Source organism: Lissotriton helveticus, chromosome 5_1 (genome assembly GCF_964261635.1).
Source record: "Lissotriton helveticus chromosome 5_1, aLisHel1.1, whole genome shotgun sequence".
In the NCBI taxonomy this organism is placed as follows: Eukaryota; Metazoa; Chordata; class Amphibia; order Caudata; family Salamandridae; genus Lissotriton; species Lissotriton helveticus.
The window spans coordinates 666576993-666599311 of record NC_136065.1 but is presented as its reverse complement, the minus strand read 5'-3'; the positions used below and the strand labels follow the sequence as shown (position 1 = coordinate 666599311).

The 22319-nt window shown below is 46.5% G+C and overlaps 1 protein-coding gene across 1 annotated transcript in view; it reads left to right on the top strand.

The window, feature by feature from the left end:
- ADAMTS14 (ADAM metallopeptidase with thrombospondin type 1 motif 14) overlaps positions 1-22319 on the top strand; it is a 602768-nt gene that overhangs the window by 460947 nt on the left and 119502 nt on the right. Inside the window, exons 13-14 of the mRNA XM_078640432.1 lie at positions 10778-10911; positions 11643-11766. Coding sequence (XP_078496558.1) covers positions 10778-10911; positions 11643-11766 — 258 coding nt within the window. The remainder of the gene's footprint in view (positions 1-10777; positions 10912-11642; positions 11767-22319) is intronic.

Sequence of the window (22319 nt, the reverse complement as noted above, 5' to 3'; positions counted from 1 at the left end):
GCCCTCTTCTGTTCCACTTCCTGAAAAGTGGTGTGTAGGTCCACTCTGTCATCCTTGACCCAATGATAAAATTCTCCAGGGAACCTATATTCTCCATGAGGCTTTGTTGACAGGAGGTTGGAGATTGCCAACACCATTTCCGTCTTGGTGATCTTCCTCGCCAAAGAGCTCGGCTGTCATCATTGACTCTCAGCAGAATAATGTTAGCAAAGAAAGCCTCAACCCAGTCTTCCTCATCCTCGATGTGTAGACTATAGCGATTCACAGAAAAGGCTTGAATGCATCAACAATGCCCTGCTGGTCTCAGAGTAAGCACCCTGAACCGTCTCTGATGGCTGGTATGTCCACCGTGGCTTCCCGTTGTTGGAATTGTGCAGCAAGAGGTCTGCCCATCTTCTCTCCTTGTTTGTAATGACAGGCTTTGTGTTTGTAGAGTGTGAGTTCCACCCTAGACATATAGAGGGAGTCAAGTTCTATTTTGTCCTTCTTCAGTGCACACCTAATCTTTGAAGGGGGTGTTTTAGCTTACGCGCGATTGTGGGTTCTAATATCACACTCCAAGGTAGCCCTGCCACTGCGCTCACTGTTTGTTAGCCAGTGTCATATCGCTCATCAGTTGGCCTCGGAGAGTGGCTTTGGCTACGGCCCATAGAGTTTGGGTTGAGGTGACAGAGCCCTGAATATCCTTGAGGTAGGTAATCATGTGAGATTTCAGTCCTGATTTCCAGTGGGGTGACCAGTGACACGCTACGTTGAAATGCCAGGGTTTCCAAACTGGAACCTGTAAAATCCTGTTAATGTCTTATCAGACTGGGGCTTTTTCAGTGGTGAGGTAGGACAATATAGTTTATATTTCATATGTTTGTCAACTGATTCACATTGAGCATAATAATGGTGAAGGATCGGAGCACCATTGGAGCAGATGAAGTGTCTTGTGGCCAATACACAGGGTGAGATGAAGAGAGAGTAGCAAAGGAGCAAGAGCTTGTGGATCTGTAAGACTACTGGGGCATATCCCAGGAAGTGGGCCTAGTGGACACAAAAGCTGAGAGGGATGTGGGGTAGAGGTAGGGGAGAAGGACTAGTTAAAAGGCAGAGGAGACCTCTATAAGGGAACTAGTAGGCAAGAGGGAACACTGGTGGTGCTAGAGAGTTGTGTACATATGGAAGAGTATGGTTGCACACTGAGCTCGCAACTGTCAATGGTGGGTTTGGACTTCCCCAAGAATCCTGGGTCACCGTAGGGTACTTGCGATGGCCAATAGGAGACAGTTTTTTAAAATTATTATTTTTTTTTTTTAATTTTTCAAAAACTTTATTGAGTTATACAAGTTGTTACACCGCTTTTTAGCCAACAACCCGGAGGCAGGCAGCATTAGTAGCATAATTGGGACCACACCGTGCGGTCGCGTTTTTACACACTTGTACATATCATTCAGCATGAGTTTTATAAGAACCTATACAACCAAACCAAAAGCTCTTTGTGCATTTTCATGAACAATTCGTCAATTTGAAGAGTAAAATGTCACCACCACAAGATTGTCTCTCGGTATCTTTCAATAAGGGGGGGGGGACCAGTCCATCAGGCATCCCCGCAACACTCACCTCACCCATCCGTCCACACGCAGTGTCACGGCCAACGCCCATCCTCCCTCAATCGCCATATCATCCATTCACCTCCCCTTCGTTCCACCACACACTGCGTTGTAACCTCCATGTGTCCTGTCTATCTTCTAGCCTCAGGCTCTTTTGCCACTGTACCAGCCGCTTCACTCGTCCATCTCCTCCCCAGTCAGCCAGGTCGTCAGGGGCTGCCAGATATCAGCAGGTCTAGATCTCAGAGGTAGGAGTTCCCAATATGTGGTCAGTTGATCTCGACAGTATAGCGCAGAATTAATCCAGCCCACAGTCTTCGGAGGAGCCTCCCGCTTCCAATGTAGTGCAATCTGCCTTTTCGCCAGTAAGATCAACAATGCGGCTAATTTCCTTGAGGCACTGGGTATGCTTGCCACAAACCCCAGTAGGGCCATTAGCGGATCAGGAGCCAGCTGTTCCCCTATTATTTGTCTTAGTTTCGAAAATACCTCTACCCAATAGTGCTGTATGGGCGTGCATTGCCATGTGAGGTGAAAGAAATCTGCGTCCTCAGCTCCACATCTCCAACACCGAGACTCAGCTAGTAACCCCATTTTAAAGAGTTGCGCAGCTGTGCGGTACGTTCTATGCAGGAAGTTGAAGTGAATTAATCTCAGCCTGTAGTTAGGCGACAAGTTTTCAAGTTGAGTGCAGCAGAACGTCCATTGTTTGTCTGATATGCTTATTCCCGCCTCGCCTCCCATTGCGATTTCGAACTAGGTCGTATCCACGGCGCCGTGTCCTGTGTTATTTTATAGATCCTGGTAATCAGTTTGCTCGAGGAGCTATTAATTAATATGTCCTCCAGCGCCGAAAGCGATGGTGGCACTGCCGGAAACATCGGGTATCTGGCCTTACATGCCGCTCGCAGTTGGTAGTAGAGGAGCAATTCAGAAGCCGTAGGCACTTCAGATTCGCAGAAATCCTCCAGCGCCACGAATGTGTCGTCTGGGTAAAGGTCACTGGCAACCGACAGACCACATCTGCGCGCTCTCTCTGTCACTGCCGTGTCCTGTAAAGGCCCTAGCAGCGGATTGCCGCCCAGCGGCATGGATGGGGCGTATAATTCAGTAATGTCTGCCCGCTTCGCTATATTTTGCCAGGCCCACCTCACTGTTTCCACCGTGTCTACATCCTCCGGTGAACGCTTGAATTTACGATAGAGCATCGTAGTCAAGGGGGTGGGTGCCGATACATCCTTCTCGATCGCCACGTGTGGCTGATATGGGATCGGGTGCTGCCAGTAGTGCAGGTATTGGGCCTGGGCGCAGTAAGCATATAGCTCAAAGTCTGGGCCGCTAGGCCTCCTTGACGGAAAGGCAGCGTTAGCACCTTCCACTGAACTCTAGGCTGTTTTCCCGCCCATACCAGTTCCAGAAGTGCGGAGCGTATGCGTTTAAAGAAGCAAAGTGTAAGTGGCAGGGGTATGTTCGCAAAGAAGTATAGAAATGTTGGTAATATAACCATTTTTGTTATGGCTATTCGCCCCGTCAGGGCTAGCGGCAGGGTTACCCACTTTTTTACCTTGGTCTCGAGCCATTCCACCGCAGCGCCATAATTTAAAAGCCACAGGTCCTGTATCGAGCGACTTATGTGGATTCCTAGGTATTTCACCTCGTCTTCTACCCAAGTGATGGGGAATTCGGTATGACATTTAGCCGTGCCGTCTGTCAGGGGTAGCATTGTGGATTTAGACCAGTTAATGTTTATGCCCGTCAAGCCACTATACCGCACTAGTTCCCTCATGAGAGGGTCAAAATTTTCCGCTGGGTTCTGCATAAAGATTGTTATATCGTCTGCGTAGAGAGACACTAGTAGCCCCCTGGAGGTGAAGCCAATACTTCGTTGGGTGTTATGTTGTCGTAGTCTTGCCGCTAGCGGTTCCGTGGCGATGGCAAATAACAGTGGCGATAGGGGGCAGCCCTGCCTGGTCCCCCTAGTGATCTGTATTGGCCGCGAAACCTGCCCATTTACCTTTACTCTTGCCGTAGGGCAGTTGTAAAGGATGCAAATTTTCTGAATGAATAACTTGCTGAACCCCATTCTTGTGAACAGCGCCTGTAGAAACTTCCATTCAAGAGAGTCGAAAGCCTTAGTGGCATCCAACAAGGCAGCTGCTGCCTGGACCTCTGGGTCCAGGTAATGTAGTAATCCAAACAGGGTGCGCAGATTGTGCGAGGTGGATCTGCCCGTCACAAATCCCGACTGATCCGACAGTGCTATTTGGGGCAGCATTGGTTTCAGTCGTTCCGCCAGAAGCTTAGCATAAATCTTGGCGTCGAGATTTATCAGGGACAGCGGCCTGTACGAGTCCGGACACGTAGGGTCCTTGTTTGGTTTTAGGAGTGTAATGATCATGGCTTCACGAAGAGACGGGGAAGGCTCCCAGCCTCAATCGCTTCCATGTACACCTTGTGTAACCTGGGGACAAGGATGTCTGCGTATTCCTTATAGAATGATGCTGTGAGACCATCAGGTCCAGGCGCCTTACCCGAGGGCATGCCAGCTATGGTCCCACCTATGTCTTCCTGCGTTATTGGAAGATCCATGTACTCGCGCGCCCCGTTGTTGAACCACGCTAGCGCTATCGTGTCCAGGTAGTCCGTGATTACCTTGTCTTCCGGCTGCACTCTGGAGGTGTACAGCTTCTCGTAATAAACTTCCATAGTGTGCAAGATATCACTCGGCGTCCGGACAGATTCACCAGTCTCAGCGGTCAGTTCCAAAATATATTCCGCACCTCTAGGTTTCCGAAGCATAGAGGCCAGCGTTCTTCCAGGGCGGTCTCCCTCCCCATAGCGCCTAGCCTGAGCATATTTATGCAAGAATTTCACTTCCCTCTCAGCTTCCTCTTGATATTGGGTGAGTTTTGCCCTGAAGTCTGCCCGGGCCCCAGCAGTGGGCGATCTGGTTAAGACACCCTCCAGAGCTGCCAATTCTTTCTCAAGCACGTCTAGCGTGTTTCTAATGGACCGCAGCACTCCCGTTTTGAGCGCCATACAGTGCCCCCTGGTTACCACCTTGCAGGCCTCCCAAAGCGTTCCAGGCGATTCTACAGTCCCTTCGTTGAGTGTAAAGAACTCCTCTAGTTTATCTCTCAGCTCTTCCTTAAAGACCTGATCTAGTAAGGCCTGCGACGGGAATCTCCAGCTGAACGGCTGTATGTATTGTGAGGGGGTAGCAATTGTCACTCCCACCGGAGCGTGGTCTGACAGCGATCTTGGCAAGTGTACAGCTTCTAAGACCGAAGCATGAAGGTCCCTGGACAGCAGCCAGTAGTCAAGTCTCAACCATGCGGCCCTGTGTGTCGTAATGCAGGTTCCCGCTTGCATATTCCGGTGTAACAGCCTCCAGGAGTCAACCAGGGATGCTTCCATGATAATGCCCCCCAGTGCCTCAGCCGCCTTCGGGTGGTGTTCCCGGGCAGTGCCCTGTCGATCTACAGCATCAGACAGCACTACATTGAAATCACCCACCCACAATATCGCCGCATTTCCAAGCGGTCGCATTTTATCCCACAATCTCTCATAAAATTCAGGATTGTCGCTGTTGGGGCCATAAACATTCACCAGCAACATCTGGACACCACACAGGACTCCCAGCATCAGTATGTATCTACCATCCTCATCCCTTAACACCTGGTGTGTCACCCAGTGTAGGCCTCTTCGGATCAAGACAGTCACCCCTCTGGCATAATATGAGTAGGGGGCATGTACTATCTCCCCCCATCTAGTGTGTTTGAGCTGTGTGGCATCTTTGGTATGCAAATGCGTTTCCTGTAGCATACAAATATCCACTTGTTTCCTCGACAGATAGGCATGTACTAGTCTTGCTTTCCTCCTGTCATTCATTCCTCTCACATTCCATGATAAGCACTTTATCGATGACATTGCGGCATTCACACCAGGGTTTGTAGTCTCACAAGATTTTAAGCTGTTCCTAGCCTCCATAACAATACCAAACAATGAAGGTGCATAACAAGCGGATCATCAGAGTGCATAACGTAGTCCGCCGGTGGCTCAGAGGCCCCGACTCCTCAGTCAATAGTAAAGGTACCCACAACCACCCCTCCCACGAGTATACCGCGTCTGTGTCAGTGACCACCCTTCGAGCAATCCTCGGTGACAGTTGCAACATAGCGCCTTCATAGGTTAATAGTGTAAACCAAACATAACCAATCCCCGCCCCTCCCCTCCCACCCGCTCCAACCCCCCAACTAGGTCGTGCATTTACCCCCCCTCTGTCCACCCCATCAGAACCAAATAACAACAATAGTAGATGGGCTAACCATGCTTTGGGAGTCATCCCTCGGTGTACGCAGGTATGTGCCATCTAACCCTGTACTTTTGACAGGGCGATCGAGCGTGAATCTGACCCTGTGTGCTCCAGGACCCCCAAACCTCAAACCAAACGAAGTAGCATTTACCTGTGATCGGGGATCTGAAATAGTGAACATTTAGTACTGTATCCCCCAACTCAAGCAGTCAGCATATATTTACGTTACTAGCAGTGCTGCAATCAATAATACAGAGCATTATTCAACATCACTTAGCTGCTCAGTAGTCCCCCGCTCTTCTGCCTCCAATAGTCCTTTCTGGACCTTAGCAAGCTGCTTAGCAAATTTCAAGGCTGCTTTCGCGTCTGTGAAGAAAGTGGGTTTACCCGGTCCTTGCACCCTCAGTTTTGCCGGGTAAATTAAGGAGTATTTTGTGCCGGTCTGCTGGAACACCTTTTTCGCGGGCAGAAACTCCCGCCTGGCCGCTTGTACTTGGAGAGTGAAGTCAGGGTACATGGCTATCCGGTTTCCCTTGTATTGCAAATCCACCATGTTGCGTGCCAATCGCAGTATTGAGTCTCTGTCCCTATAATTCAGAATGCGGGCCAGAATGGGCCGTGGTGGGGCTCCTGGTTTGGGCGCTGGACCCAACGTGCGATGTGCTCTTTCTACCAGGAACATGGTTGACAGTCCTTCTCCAAATAGATCCTTCATCATCTGTTCAATGTAGCGTTCCATATTCACAATGTCTGTCGATTCTGCCACGCCCGTGATGCGAACGTTATTTCGTCTGGACCTCGCTTCCAAATCCTCATTCTTCATTTGTATCAGGGACAGCACTTTGTCCATTCCTCGCAGCTTCTTGTCTAGGTCTGTCTGACATTCCTCCGTTTCTGTCACACGCGTTTCCAATACTCCGACCACCCCTTCTTGTTTGTCCATCCTTCTCGTCATGCTATCCATCCTTGCAGCCAATGCGTCCATTTTGCCATCTATGCCTTGCAGACTCGATTTCAAATCCTGAAACATGGCTTTGATGTCATCCGCCGGCAGCACAGTTTGGGCCTCACCTGACGACTCCTGTTCCGGTGTGTCCTGGCTTGGAGTTTTCTTAGTCGTCTTGTCAAACGTGATTCTGGGCTGTCGTGTGTCTGGCTTACCCATGGCGATGTCTGCTTCCGCTGCGTTCACCTACAGCTGCCCGGATCCACCTCTCTTCCGTCTGCACCAGACAATCAGGTTATGCAGTTAGGCAGCGGCCGAAGCGCTAGACCCTAGTGTGGCAATTTACAGTTCGTGTCTGAGGCAATGAGATAGGGCTTCACAATAGGCCTCCCCAATTAGCAAACGTGTCACTCAGTGACTGTGTAATCTTCTTCAACGTCGCAACGGCCGCCTCTAAGGTGTCTCGCCGAGTATTTCCCACACAGTTCGACAGCAATGACCCTGATGTCCATCCAAATTGCCACTGCAGTTAATCGGGCCTACACGTCTTGCCCCGAGTAATTCTTCCATCCGCTGCCGCTTCAGCCTGAGGCACCTGGACAAAATGGCGGTTCGCGCCTAGTCTCCCCCTACCCGCTTCTGGTGTCGCTTTTCGTTTTCGTGGTTCTGGGGACGTATCTGTCAGCATAGCTAGCAGCGGTCAGGCAGCACACTCAAATGTCCACTCACTGTGTGCAGGTGGTCGTAAGGCCCCTCCTCGTCCTCCGCCGCGTTCGGGAGCTCGTGGCAGTTTACTTTCCGGTTGCTCGCAACACACCACTCGGCCGCCTCGAGCCGAGCGTCCGGAACGGAGGCTTACGCTGTCACGGCCATCAGATCCTGCCCCAAGGAGTCCGCCGGTCGAAGGGCGCGGTCAAAGCCACCCGACAACCCACCAAGCGGCACAATCCGTTCACGCGCTGCCGGGTTGACAGCTATTTCCGGTCGGACAGCAGCAGCGCGAGCTCCCGGCGCTCCGCGTCCCAGTGGGCCTCACAGCGTCCTCAGAGCAGGGTGCCAGGTCTCTCCCAAGACTGAAGTGCACTGCAGCAAAGTTGTCGCAGATCGAGGTCGGGATACTCCGCAGGTTTTAATGGGTACGGGGTCCGAGCCCCAGTGACAGTAAAAGCGGATTTATGGCGGATTAATTCGCTCGATTGGCGGAGCTGCGCTTTCAGGCAGCCATTCCGCTCGGCAGCCAAGTCACGCCCCAATAGGAGACAGTTCATAACTGCCGTAGTCAAAAGATGAGACAAAAGAAATAGAAAGAGGTCAGCAGAAGTTTGGATAGGAGCTAATGAGAAAGCACACAGCGTAGGAAGTCAAAGGCACTACCGGCCAACACCTGTACAGAAAAAACAGGATGGGGTGGTGCGGGGCAATGGCTGTGGAGTTAAGTCATCAGAGAAGTACAAGGAAGCAAATTACATGGGTCACAGCCTATTGCAGCCAGTTAGGGTACCATGCACAGGATGAGGAAATGGTAGGGGTATATGGCAGCGTCAGGGGCATTGTAAATACTCTTCTAGAAGGGCGGGCAGCGCTAAGCAGGAGGGGCACATTGGGGTGCTCTACACAGGAGATAACATTGTGGGACTCCTAAGTAAAGAAAACTAAATGAAAAATGAAAGGGAAACCTAGTCGTCCCCAACCATGGACAATGGCAAGAGAGGGGCACCCATCCTCAAAAGGCGAGACCCAAAAGGCAGCCGCAGCTAAACCAGAACAACAAGCTGGGTGAGGAAAGTGGAGGGCGAGAAGGGAAAGACTGGGCGGGACACAGGGTGAGGATCAAAGCACTGCATGCGGGGAAACCAAGGGGGGGGGGTAGAGAGTGAGGAGAACAGGACCAAGAACTGCAGGAGAGAATACAGTTGGGGGAGCAAATAAGAATGGCTGTGCGAAACAAGTCTTGGAAGCAATGGTAACAACAATATCATTCATAATACTGTGGTAACAGCAAAGGAAAAAAGACATGAAAACTATACCTCACTTCTATAAGCATGTGCATCAAGGAGCATACATCCCAGAAGTGGGCAAAATAGAGGGAAGGGAAGAGAGTTTGAGGTGAGAAAGGGAGGAAGGGAGATCTGGGGTGAGGGGGCAGTGAGGTAAAAAGTCAAAGTGGGAGAGAGAAGAGCTTAGAAGAAAAAAGGAAGAAAGGACAAACAGAAAGCTGCACAAATGGAACATGGAACTCACATGGCGTGCAGGCCAGAGTCTCAAGTTGGCAACATTCATGAGACAGTTCGTTGGGGCTATGGCAAAGCCACCAATGGGCAGAGACAAGGGTGAGGATGTGGCCTTATGGCTAGAGCGGTCAACTTTGAAGCTGCTGAACCGGGTTTGAGTCTCAGCAGGGTGGCTCAACATCCTGTGATTCTGGGCAAATCACTTAATCTCTCCATGACCAACAAAAATAAATGAGTCCATTTTAACACAACTGGTGCTCATTTACAGCGCTCTGGTACGTTTGGGTCAAGTTTGCGCTGTATAAAGCACTGAAAAAAAGGGTTTTAGGGCTGACCTGGATTTGTCTCTGATATCTGCCTCAGCAAGTTCTTCCACCGACTTAATAACTCTCTCACTCCTGCTGATTCCACGAGGGTCGATCATGTGGGCATCCCCCTAGATGAGGGTCATTTCCAGCAGCAGCAGGGCCACTCAGCTTCTAAGATGGCAGAGGAATAACGTCCATGCACAAGTCACCCAGTGAGTTCAGGAAGAAAGCTAGGTCAGCTGATTCATGAAAGTCCCTAGCACGCACATCCATGGTGATCCACATAATGGGCAGTTCCACAAGCCCTTTTTTTTCGATGTCCCTTTTCTTCAGCTGGGGATGTAGATCCAGCAGACTCCCATTTAACATTGGTGTCTGGAGAGAAGTCAGCAACTATGTGGATCTGGCCACCATCTAACTCGTAAGGACCGTATTTGCATGCCTCCTGGAGGATTTGATGCATGGGAACATTTTGCAGAAAGCAGGCTATGATTGGGCGAGGCCTGCCCCCCGTTCCCCCCCACCCCCACCCCATCGGAGGGTGGAAGCCGACTCCGGATCCTGTATGATATTTCAAGAGGAGGAGTGAAAGATAAGCCAGTCACCCACAGGATAAACTTGAGTAGGAAGGCCTGTGCATCCGATTGTTCTATCTTCTTCCGCACCTAATGGTATCTGATATTGTCCTAATGGGACCAGTCTTCCAAATCGATCATCTTCCGCTTGATGTGCTATAGATCTGAGTGCGCAACCTTAAACTCCACCACTTTCTCCTCCTACGTGGTGAAACCATGATCCATTCCCATCACTTAAGCGTGTAACAGGCCCATGTCTGCTTTTAAGGTTTTTCACATCTTGAGTGAGATCAGTGACACACACACACACACACCCACCCACACACACACACACACACACACACACATACATTTCCCATTAAATTAGAATTTTAAAACTGTGAAATGTGCTGAACATTTAAAAGTTTTAAATCTTAATTGACAGCAGATATTATCCACTTCCAGTTTTCAATTAATCGATAAAAACGGTAAGAAAGAAAATCATGAATTATAAGCGATTGTTCGATATTGTACACAGAAGCTTAAGAATATTTTGTGCTCAATTTTGAACAGAATATTTGTTATCCAGCCTTAACGTGTGAAGGGAGAGAAAAAACAAAAACACAACAGTAAACAAGGTGGCAAGAAGAAAAATATGTGCATAATATACATATTATAATTATAGTCTATGACAAGGGGTGTTTCCTAGTACAACATGCTTAATTTGTTGCCCTGTCAGAGATATAACATTTCTAGCTGTGTACTACAAACACAACTACTAGTATGTGTAAGCGTTGTTAAAACTGTGCATGTATTTCCTCATTGCAGATGCCCAGAAGTGTGAACTGATATGCCAGTCTAAGGAAACAGGGGATGTGGTTTTTATGAATCAGGTTGTCCATGATGGAACCAAATGCAGCTACAAGGAGCCCTACAGTGTCTGTGCCCGGGGAGACTGTGTGGTAAGGAAGTGTTCCAGAACACAAGTGTGTGTGTATATCTTACATCTATTACAAATCACCTCATTGTCATGGGGAGTAAACACAATTTGGGAAATATTTTCTGTAATGTGCAGTAGAAAGACATTTTCCCTATTATCATCTATGTACCACACCACCTTTTCTAGCCTTCATCCCACATTTAAATCAAATGCAGGAGATGTGGATATGCACATTTGCATCATGAACAGATGCATTTTCTACTTCAATGAGTCCAAGTAATCTCAGACTACAGGGGCTATGAAGATAAATATAACTCTGATTTTCTTCTCAATTGAGGGAACACACATTCCAGTACATCACATTGATCCTTCACTGAATGACAAGCAAAGTGTATCCGGCCATGAAGAGTGATGAGTTGACCCTGCACCAATTGGGAAAGAGTTTAAACTGTAGTATTTTCTAAGAAATCAAGATTGCCATTTTGTTTGCTAGTCTGTTGCATTAGTTTGATTATTAATGGAAGCATGGCTAATTAATGATTGTAGGCTAGTGACTCTTGAGGTTTGCCCGGTGCTTCTAACAGAGTAAAACAATCCTTAGCTGGAAGTGTCAATGGTAAGAGATCCAGCATGGGAAAATCAGACCCTCTGGATTTCCCAAATAGGAGTATGTGGATTTTCTTTGTAATGCCTCTGGTCTAGGTACAGTAGATACATGATATTTTGTTCTGATCTGTGACTTATTTTGAACAGCATGTTGGTTGTGAGAAAGAAATTGGTTCCCTTAAAGAGGAAGATAAGTGTGGAGTTTGTGGGGGAGATAACTCACATTGTCGCACTGTGAAAGGAACGCTGGTCAAGACGCCAAAGCTGTCTGGTGAGTTCATCATTGACTTTGAAAACAATATGCTCCTGTTTAGTGAAATTATTATCTAGTGTCTGCTGTTCAATGGTTGCTTTACCTGTCATCTGTGGCTGCATGAACATGTATGAGATAAGAGTATTTGCAGTCCTAGTGGTTAACACTGTTTGTGTGTGTCATCTTCACAGAAAGAATTCATTAGCTCTGCTACCTTTACAATTAAAGTTTTGAATGTCATATTATCAGGTAAAGTGAATAAAAATAGTATAGAAACACCTACAAATTGATAAAGGAACACATACCTTCTGTTCTACCATTGACACCACTTTTCGCAATCATTCCCTTGGGTGCCATCTCCAACAATATTTTGCATATTTTTCAGGTGGATCACCATAGTTGGTGATTTCTAGAACTCACCAGCCACCCTCCCCTTTCAGCCCTGATATTCTGATCCTGAAAGAACAGTCCCTTGAAATTTACTTCTACGTTTCGCTCTTTGTAACTTGATTTGCACGACAGAAATGCTTGTTGCCTACTGAGATTACAAGCTATTTGCTGTGCCTAATTTGTGCTGGAGCTTTCTGGTGGTGGGTACAGACACTCAATTCTGTTAACTGGGACTTAGTTTTCATCAGCAGGCTTAGAGCCGTAGCAAACAAGAGAAAGGCTGGAAAGAGAGAAAGCACTAGGAAGAGAAATATAGGAAAATAGTGACAAAAGGTGAAAGCAGGGATTAAAAATAACCTGCATAGCTAAGATTAAGAGACGAAAGGGTTATGTGGTGGAAAAAGGAGAATTGAGACATAGTCAAGTCTAGGCAGGCTTGGTATTTGGCAACCCTGACATTTGGCAGATCTGGTGGTGGACTCCTGTGAAAAAACTTGAGACTCGCTTATGTTTTTTATGAGATACGCGCAGGTTGTTTAACATTTTAGTTGATGATTTGTGCCATTGTATTGTACAGTTGAGGATAAAAACCATAGCGTATTCACTTGTACTATACTACTTTCCATGGCCCTTCAAAAAATGATTGCAGTACCTGATTGGCCATATTCAGGAAACATGCATAGTAATTGCAATTTCACATCAGTAACAGTGTATTTAGTGGTACTAATGTGAATGTGGAAGCCAGTTTGTGCAAAGCTGATGATGCCAAAATGCTTTACCACAATGGGTATGCATTTTTATCATGTTTATTATTTTCATACCGTGTGATCGTGGACGTCGACGACAGGCCAGACCTGACAGTAAGATCTGCTGCAGAACAGAAGTTGACCTACACAATAAAGCACTAGTTAGGGCTGGTGGCCATGTGCACCCATGGCCACTTTTATTCTCCTCTACTGACATGTCCAGGCGCAAGGGTGTTAGACTGTGTGCACACTGCATCTCAAGTAAGAAGTTTGGGCCAAGTGCTGCATTACTCCTACTAACATCTTCAAACCTCAAAAATGCTGGGGTAATTCATGGCATGGTGAGTAGCGCGCTTTATAAACCCCCTGATTGACTGATATACATAGTGACTCCTTCTTTATTGTTGGTCAGTTAAAATTCGATTTGGAGATGGTCTTTTATGGGCCTTTAGATAGATATGGAGTTGCATAGAGTGTTGCCTACTCCATCAGGGACATGGGAGCCCTGAACATGGGAACATATTTCATGTTTTATGATATCCTCGTAGTCCATTCATGCACACATGTCAATGCAACCTGACATCAGGAGAGAGTAACCCAAGGTTCATGTTCAGTTTGTTAAGGATTCTTCTTGTTTCTTGAGGCTCCCTGGTTCTGCTAGAGATAACACTCCTGGGGCCGTATTACACATTGTCATTGTTTGCGCACAGCACACCTTTCAAAAGGTGTGCCGGGCGCAAACAATAATAATGCCCCCCATCATGATGTATGCGCTGCCTCCTGGCCTGGGGGCAGCGTATTCATGTGAAAACACAGAGCAGTTGCTCCGTGTTTTCACAGTGCAGGCGGAACCGACCTCCACTTTCAAAGGGGATGTCTGGTGGGGTCCACGGGACCCCCTTTACTCCCAGCAGAAGGCTGCTCTCAGGGGGCGCACTGAGATTGCACCACTTTTTAAATGGCGCACTATCAGTGCGCTTCTTGTGGGCTTCTTTGACTCTGCATCCGCTTCTGTAATATGGCAAGGAAACAGTGTCAAAGGAATTCCCTCATTTGCATTGCTCCTATGCAATTGAGGGAAACCCTCTGAAGGTAGCGCTGGCGCTTAAAGAGAGCCAGCACATTTGGTATTATAGTGGGGGATGCACAAGCATCTGCGCCCCTTTCTATAATACCAAGTAAATATCAAGTAAAGCGGGCGCAAAAACGGCCGTTGCTCCCCAGTGGCACCTTCTGTAATACAGCCACTTGTTCTCCAATATTTAAAACCAAGACAATCCAAGAGATTCTGTGCAACTACACCATTTCCAAGGAGGATGCAGATGGAATGGCAGGGGTCCTTACCAAACCAGTTACAAAAAAAGAGGAAGCTGCCCCAGGCAACACATTTGCAAGTAGAAGATACAGCCCATAAAGAGTTAAATATTTTTCTATGTTTGCTAGGTCAATGGAAGAAGAGGTGTGATGTTAGAAATGGGGTTTCTGGTTGACCGAGGTATGCACTCAGGCAAGGCAAGAATTACTACTCTAGTCAGGGTGAGCTAGATACACAACTGAGATTACCTATGCTCACCCTCTGGTAGCTTGGCACAGAGCAGGCAGACATCAAAATAGGCAACTTGTAAAGTATTTGTGCAACACACAGTAGCACAATGCATACATCACAGGAAGACTCCACACAGTGTTTAGAAAAATAGGGAATATTTATCTGATCAAAACAAGTCCGGGACAAACCCAAAACCGAATTGGGTCCTCCAGGCCTTTGAGGACTCTACCTATATTGAGATAATAATGGCCCTCTGAGGTATTTGCTATCTGAATCCCCCAGATACCAGAAGTGGTCCCTTTCCCATCTGAGCTCAGTCACCGGGAGTTCGGTCGGTGTCGCCCTTGATAGTGTAGCTGTGGAAACCAGCATGTTTTTTCGCTTGCTGCCCCAAATTCAGACATGATCCGCAGCAACACCCCAACCGACTGCTCAGGGTGTGTGGCATAAACAAGAGCATCATCTACATAAAACGAGACAACATGGGAAAATGCCTTCAACCTCAATACTCCCCTCGGCCATGCTGCAGTGAAGACGAATCCCCAGTGGCTCCATCAGCAAAGTGAAGAGAAGTGGGAACAGGGAAGATCCCTGTCCAGTGCCCCTCAAAATATGAAAGCACTCTGACACCACATGTCCAGTACGGACACGTGCGACTGGGACAGCAAAGAGCAGTTTCACACAGCACCGAAATACCAGTACCAGCCCCGTTCTCTGGAGAACCTCCCAAAGATACACCCAGCAAGCGGGAAATGAGTAACTCTGTATATGCTTGGTATTATTTCACCGGTAGCCCATCTACTGGTGCCTTGCAGCACGCCATCTCCCATACCACCTCCCTCAGCTACTCTACCAGGATCTCCCCCTCCAGACCCTCAGCTTGCTCCACTATAAGTCGAGGGAGCGTCAGATAGTCCAAGAAACTGCAGGCCCCGGCCAGTTGACTAACCCCAGTCACACCATAAACTGTTGCAAGGTGATCACGCAAGAGAAGATTGACTGCAGCCTATGACCCCCAATGCTATCATCCTGGAGCTTCAGTGAAAGAATCGCTGGGGGTGGGCGATCCCTTTTAAGTAACCATGCTAAAAGGCGTTCCGATTTGTTTGCCTCCCGTTGAAGTAGTTGGCGATAGTCTCTCTCAACTCGTCGGTCCAACCTATCCCAAGTCTCCCCCACCGTCCTCCAGGTTGTCAATAAGTGACTCTCGCTGGTCCCCCAAAGTTGGGGCGTCTTGTTGGACGGTTGCCACCCGCCTCTCCTCCTAAAGCAACTGCCTCTCCAGACAGTGTCTAGTACCACTAATACGTGACAGGCACTTCACCTGGGTAACTGCTTCCAGAGTATCCCACTCTACTCCCCTATGATCCGTTGTCGACCAATTGGATCCAAAATAATCGCCCATTCTGTCCTAAGTTCCTCACAGAACTGAGAGTCACCAAGCAGCTCGGGCGTAGATGCCACAGTGGCACCATGGGCCTGTCTTTACCTGATCCCCCATTCCAAGAGCAGCGGTGCATGGTCCAAGAGGAATCTACCCGATATTTGAGCCATGGGCTTTAAGTGGGATGAAAAAACTAGGAGGTCTCTCAAAGGGGCGTGGTCAATTTAATTAAGGGCGTGACTTACAAAAAAACACAGCTAAAAATCTGTGCTTAGCATGGGTGTGCCACCTGACTTGTATTTAGCTGTTTCTGTCATTCCATCCAGATATATGATACAACAAGTGAAATCAAATCTACGACGAGTCAAGACTATTGGCTTTGTCAATGTTTGTTGGAGAGGTGTGGCTCACTGGTTAGAGGCGGCAGACCTGTAAGCAGAGAACGGCCCGGGACCAGGGTTCAAGTCCCGACGCGGCAGGGTCTTGGACCAGGGTCAACGGACTCGATAATTCTCGCCTCAGTGCCTACTCTAACCAGGGAACACACTCGGTAACTCTGGGCATTAAGCTTGCCTCATCTCTACAACGGCCCCCCACAGACGCCGGGGATGCCTGGTTTCACCCTGGAGATACCCAGAAAGGGACCATCTCACAGGGAAAATCAGGACGGGTTCCCCAGCGGTCTACAGCGCCAGGACACTCGGGTAGAGTAACAGTGCGCTTTACAAATATCCCACATTTACATTTACATTTAGTTGCATAAGATACTTAAGCAGCATCAATGACTTGTTGTATATAATATTGAAAAAGTTTCCTCTTAAATGCTGCTGCTCCTGAGTTTCAAAAAGAGAAGGGAAATCCAGACAGAAAAGGACTCTCTTTAAAGGATTTCCCTTCCCCTACAACGCTCACCTGGCATGACGTCATGGCGTAACCTCCACTAGTGAGAAGCACACATCGATGTGCCTGCTGTCACTGCAGCCCCAAAAAAATGGACCGCCTGTGCCAGGGCACAAAACAGAGACCGATAGAGACCCGTTTCAAGGCCCCCTTTAAAAAAACTGCCGGCGCTCAGCACCGGTGAGACCCGGCCTACTTAAAGCCCAGTCTGAACCTCTACTATTTCAGTTGGAATGTCCTACATCGCTAAGAACCTATCAAGGCGACTATATGTGTCTTGATTCGGGACATAACATGTGTACCAGACATCCAAACAGTCCATGCGTTCCAAAACACCACTCAGTGCAGCCGTCATATTAGGCTTTGTACCGTTTCTGGGGGTGTGGCGATCCCAGCTACCATGCAGCACACAATTGAAGTACCCAGCCTACAACACGGGGGTCCAGACGTAAGGGAGGATCTCTCGCTCTAGTCCAAGATAGATGGATCTATCGTCAGTATTGGATGCATAGACATTCAACAGGCACACCTCCCGCCCATCCAACATGCCACACAGTAGTAGGCATCTACCCTCAACATCCACCTTAAAGCTAGAAACCTGTAAAGGAAATTGAGGTGCGACCCATATGGAGACTCCGCGAGCATCATTAGAGTACCTGGCAGAATAAAACTTCCCCCTCCACTTCCTTTGCACCTTCTGGGCATCCCTTTCCATCAGGTAAGTTTTTTGTAAAAGGGTGATCTGTATGTCCTTCCACCTGCGATAAGTATGTATCCTATACCATTTAACATAGGAGTTGATCCCATTCATATCCCACATCACTACTTTAAAACAAGTATCCATGACTTCATTGAAACCTCAGTATCCCACCCACCCCTTCCCCCTCTATCCCAGGTCTTCTGCTTATTAATGAAGAGGCCTGAGATCATAGTGAATTAGTCTAATTTGTGCAGGAGGATAGAGATAGATACTTGAGGCTTGATCAGATACACTGCATACCACCTGATCTGAATCTTGCTGCTGGGTCCCTATACAAGAGCTTAAACTAGATCAAAACATTGAGACCGAAGCCCATCTTAGTCAAGGCTTCAAGCATTTACTCCTAACTAAGGGAGTCAAAGCCCTTTTAATATCGAGAGCCACCAAGCCATTCCATTAGGGAACCCTCCATACAGGCCATGACATGACATGATGCAGGCAACAAAGATTCATCAATGTGTTGCAGCCCAGGATAAAGCCACAGTGGTCCTCCTCGTTTATTAGGGTCCCCACTTTAGGAAGAAGTCTAGTGGCTATTATTTTGGAGAGCACTTTGTATCTATGTTTAGCCTTAACAGAGGTGTATATGAGGCGAGTTCTGAGGGATCTTTTTCAGGATCAGGTCCCATGACTATAATGACCTCCCTCATGGTGCCTAGCAGGTCTTCCTTCTGATAGGCCTCAAAGAGTCTGTCTGCTATCGGCTCTGCATTTGTCTGAACCTTTGCAAGTAGCAGTCTGCTTATGACAGCTATTACCTGCTCTGTAGTGATCTCCGATTCCGGCTCTGGCATATCCTCCTGGGGTATGTACAGTATTTCAGGGTGCTCTAGATATGTCGCAGTCTGTGGCACATTCCTCATCCCCGGTCTCTTATATAAGTGAACCAAATAATTTGTTAGTGCTCATTCATACTAGCCTGAGTCACCGACACCATGCATTTCATCGTTCTGTCGAAACAACTAAAAGTAAATAACAAATGCGTCTATTTGCCGTCGCGGAGCAGGTAGTAGACCTTAGCATGATGCAAGCAGGCATGGACAAGAAGCCAAGTCCAATTCTAATTTGCATTTGTGGCATTTGCAATGTTCAATGATCATTGTGGTGATTCGCTCCACTCCACCTATATGCCACCAGCTCTGGCATTTATTGGTATGGTGGAATTTTAAAAGTCCCTGGAGACTTGCCATTACTGATCTCTGTGCATACAAAATAATATTCCCTTTTTTTCTATAGCCAAAACTCTTTCTGATTAACGGTTTATGGTAAAGCGGCATGCATAACTTGACAAATTATTGAGGATAATCACAAGTTGTGGTGCGCTGAGAGGCAAATGGCTTGTGGCTAATCCTGTAGACATGATGTAAACTTGCAAAGATGAGTGATTTTTAATGTGTCTGCGAAATTTGTAAATAGGCTTTTCCAATGACCTTGTCTCAATATTTTCACCTCTACACAGATGTCAGTTTGAAAGTCAAATGTTTCTTTGATTTGAGCTTCACTAGTGATTATGACCTCTAGACATGCTTTGAGCACGTCACCACAGCGTTTTTAAATGAATGTTGTGTCACTTTTCATACAAAATTCATCGACATACAGACATTTGGATGACAATGTACATAAGAATATTCATGTGAAAAGAACATATTATAACCTCCTTTAATAAACAGTAGAACAATGGTGAAATTGCATTGGAACATCAAATGGAGGAGTATCCATCTTTAACCCAGTATCTTTCTTATAGAAGGTGGTGAAATGTATATTGCGGAATGCAGGAAGTTTGAAAACAAGCAGTGGCAAAAGCAAAAGGTCTCGCTTATGTGAGCTATATTCTTTGTCAACGTTTTCAGCCATGTTACACAGCACGCCGGCTGCTGTGCAGCATGACTAAAAGTTTAAGGGGAAAAAATCACTATGACGCGACCAGCACTTACAATTACAAATGTATGTAACACATAATTGAAGCAGGGCCGGCTCTAGGCTCACGGAGGCCCTGAGCAGGGAGTGTAGGTAGGGGGCCCGAGGCCGCCAAATCCCTGCCAGGGGCCGCCACGCAAATATGTATCTAAGGATATATATTGGCGTGGCGGCACAGCTTGCACATGCCTTAGGACGGCCCTGATTGAAGTCTAGAATTTGGGATTACTCACACCATGTGTATTAATGATCTGGGAAAGGGTCGTCTCATGAATCTTCAGTAACCTGGGACCAATTTAAAAATAGATGTAATCATCAGTGTGTTTTCTTTCTTTAAGAGACGATTAATTACATGCCTCTAGCTGCAGCCCAGCTTTGTTATAATAAAATCTCTAAACAAACCCTCCTTCTCGTGGTTGAACTTGCCACAGTTCCTAACAGGAAATGCTACACCTTCAGTGACTATAACTGGTACAGCACTTGGCATCTTGGTGACAAGTGCTTCTATCCTTAAGGATACTACTCAAGATCTGGCTGTTTGACCAGTAGCTACAGTACCCCCTTCCTCCCCTCCCTTCAGTGTCTTGAAACCCTCGCGGGTATGTAGTGCGCTTTACAAATTATCCGATTGATTGATTGATTGATTGATTGTGAATCTTTAGATCTACCCACAAAAATGATTAAGCAGATCGCTTTTCCATTGCAACTGATAACTGACAATGGAATCCTCTGTAATGCCTTTAGAAACATTGAGAATTGTTTGCTAGCCCCGAAAGGTAAGGCAAGATTTTCTCCAACATTAACCACAATACCTTTAGAAGGACCCTGCAGATTCTTGTGTAAGGAAATCTGGGTCGTCAGAGGATGTCATAAAGGTGAAGACCTTGATACGGTAGAACATAATGCTGGTTTCTGAGAGAAATGAGAAATGGGTTAAAAGACTTTTTGATATATACTTGAACCCTAGCTAGCCTGGTATCGGTTCCTGCACATGCAGAGGGAAATGACGTGAAGATAAAAACTGAGCCACCTACTTAGACAGTTATTTTGTCCATCTCCATCTGCAAGCTTGCCACCTAAATGTTATGTCCCCACAGAAAATAAGCTAAGAGGTCCTCAAAAAGACAGGGAGTGGGTAAGAATGTGCTAGCGTAGAAGACAAGTGCCAGAATGCTGATCGAACCTAGTGTATAATAGGTTTATGCAGAAGGTAAATCTCCTACCTGAAATGTTACATACATTTCCTGGGATGAGTTTGTGCTTCTCAAAATGCTGAGACTGTGAGACCTGTTCATGGAGGAGGATTGGGATTGTGGCCTTCTAGTAGACTTAAGAGTCAGGCTGTGATATAATAGAGTAGCTCATTGCCTGCTCTTTAAAAGTTTGTTTACTGAGTTAGGTCCTGGAGAGAAGGAAGAGGTATATCTATCGTAAAAAAAACGTATATATCTGGGCCTAGTTTCGATAAAACCATTGTTATCAATGTTTTTTAAGCCTGTGTATGTACCGGGCTTTGAAAACTCTGAAAAGACTTACACAAGTAGCCATGAACCAGAATTAACACAAAGAGGGCCTACTAGATGTACATAGACGTTTGTCCCATCACACAGTGTCATTCAAATTTGTAAACGCACTAGAATAACCATCAGACCCGATAACCACTTATACCAAACTGTCCTGTTAAGCAAAGTGATACTTACCGTTAGGAAAATTTCTATTTATGTTACTTAATGCTTGTCTGTGTTTTTAGTGATTGTTTCTGTGTTGGGTGGAGCAGCTAATCAATAAATCTATGGGTGCTGTAAAAGTTTCCTCCGTGTATTGGAAAATGTACCATTCTTATTTGCTTTTTTCATTTTTCAGTCTTTTAATTTGTATGCATTAAAATCAATAAAGAGCTCTAAAAACTAGACAACTACTGGCAAAGAGTTCTCTTGTCCATAAAATACGTGTTGGCTTATGGAGCTCAAAGAGTGTTATTTCGTCCTGCTGTGCATCTCTAGTCCTAGAAATGCGAGAGCTGGTTTATAGAAAGCAGTCTAGAGTCCTTGTAAAAAGTGAAGGAGTAAAGCGCATACAGGAGAGAAATAGTGGCTCTATGTTTATAATGGGAGTCACAGAGTTTTTCAGAAAAGGGGAGATAACATTGGGTAGGATCTCAAAGTGCTGGAATTAAGAACGGCATGAACCCATATTGGATTATCAAGGAGTACATGTCCATTGGAATAGAACTGCCAGAGCACAAAGAACATGACTTTAAAGGGCAAAGTTTTAACCTTAGGTAGGTGCATGGTAAGGGTGTTAGAATGAAAAATGATACCTACTTACGGACAAGCACCAAAAAAGAATGAGGAATGCTCACTTGGGCTTCAGATGGATCATTAGCACGAGAATTTGTTCGATGCTGCAAAGCTTGTGCCTCATCTGGCACTGGGTTCACATTGAGGGGGGCCATGGTCAAAATAAGCTACTTCTCTTATGATCTTACAATGTGGTGTTTGTGTTTATCCAAATTTGATCCGCTTTGAATGCACATTTCAATATTGTATTAAAAACACTTGGCCTAATTTAGTTTGGTGTCTGAGGCGCTCAATCACAAACGTACCGGATATCCCATCCACCATATAACAAGTGCATTATAGCTTATCGCACGTGTAATATTGCTGACGGGTATCCGTCACTTTTTGAGAGAGTATCCCTTTCAACAAAATCTAAGTAAGGAACATTGTGTTAATTTAAGAAATCTCACATTCACTCCTACCTCTTGTCTAAAGGTTAGGCCAACAATCATTTTGTCAAGGAATGGTCTGATTAATTGACATTGTTGGCACATAACTTATTTTACTGTTGTATACATCATATTAAATGTTGCACAGTAGAAAGTGCACTTAGCTATCTCACAAAGGGGAAGGATCACTTATTGAAAAT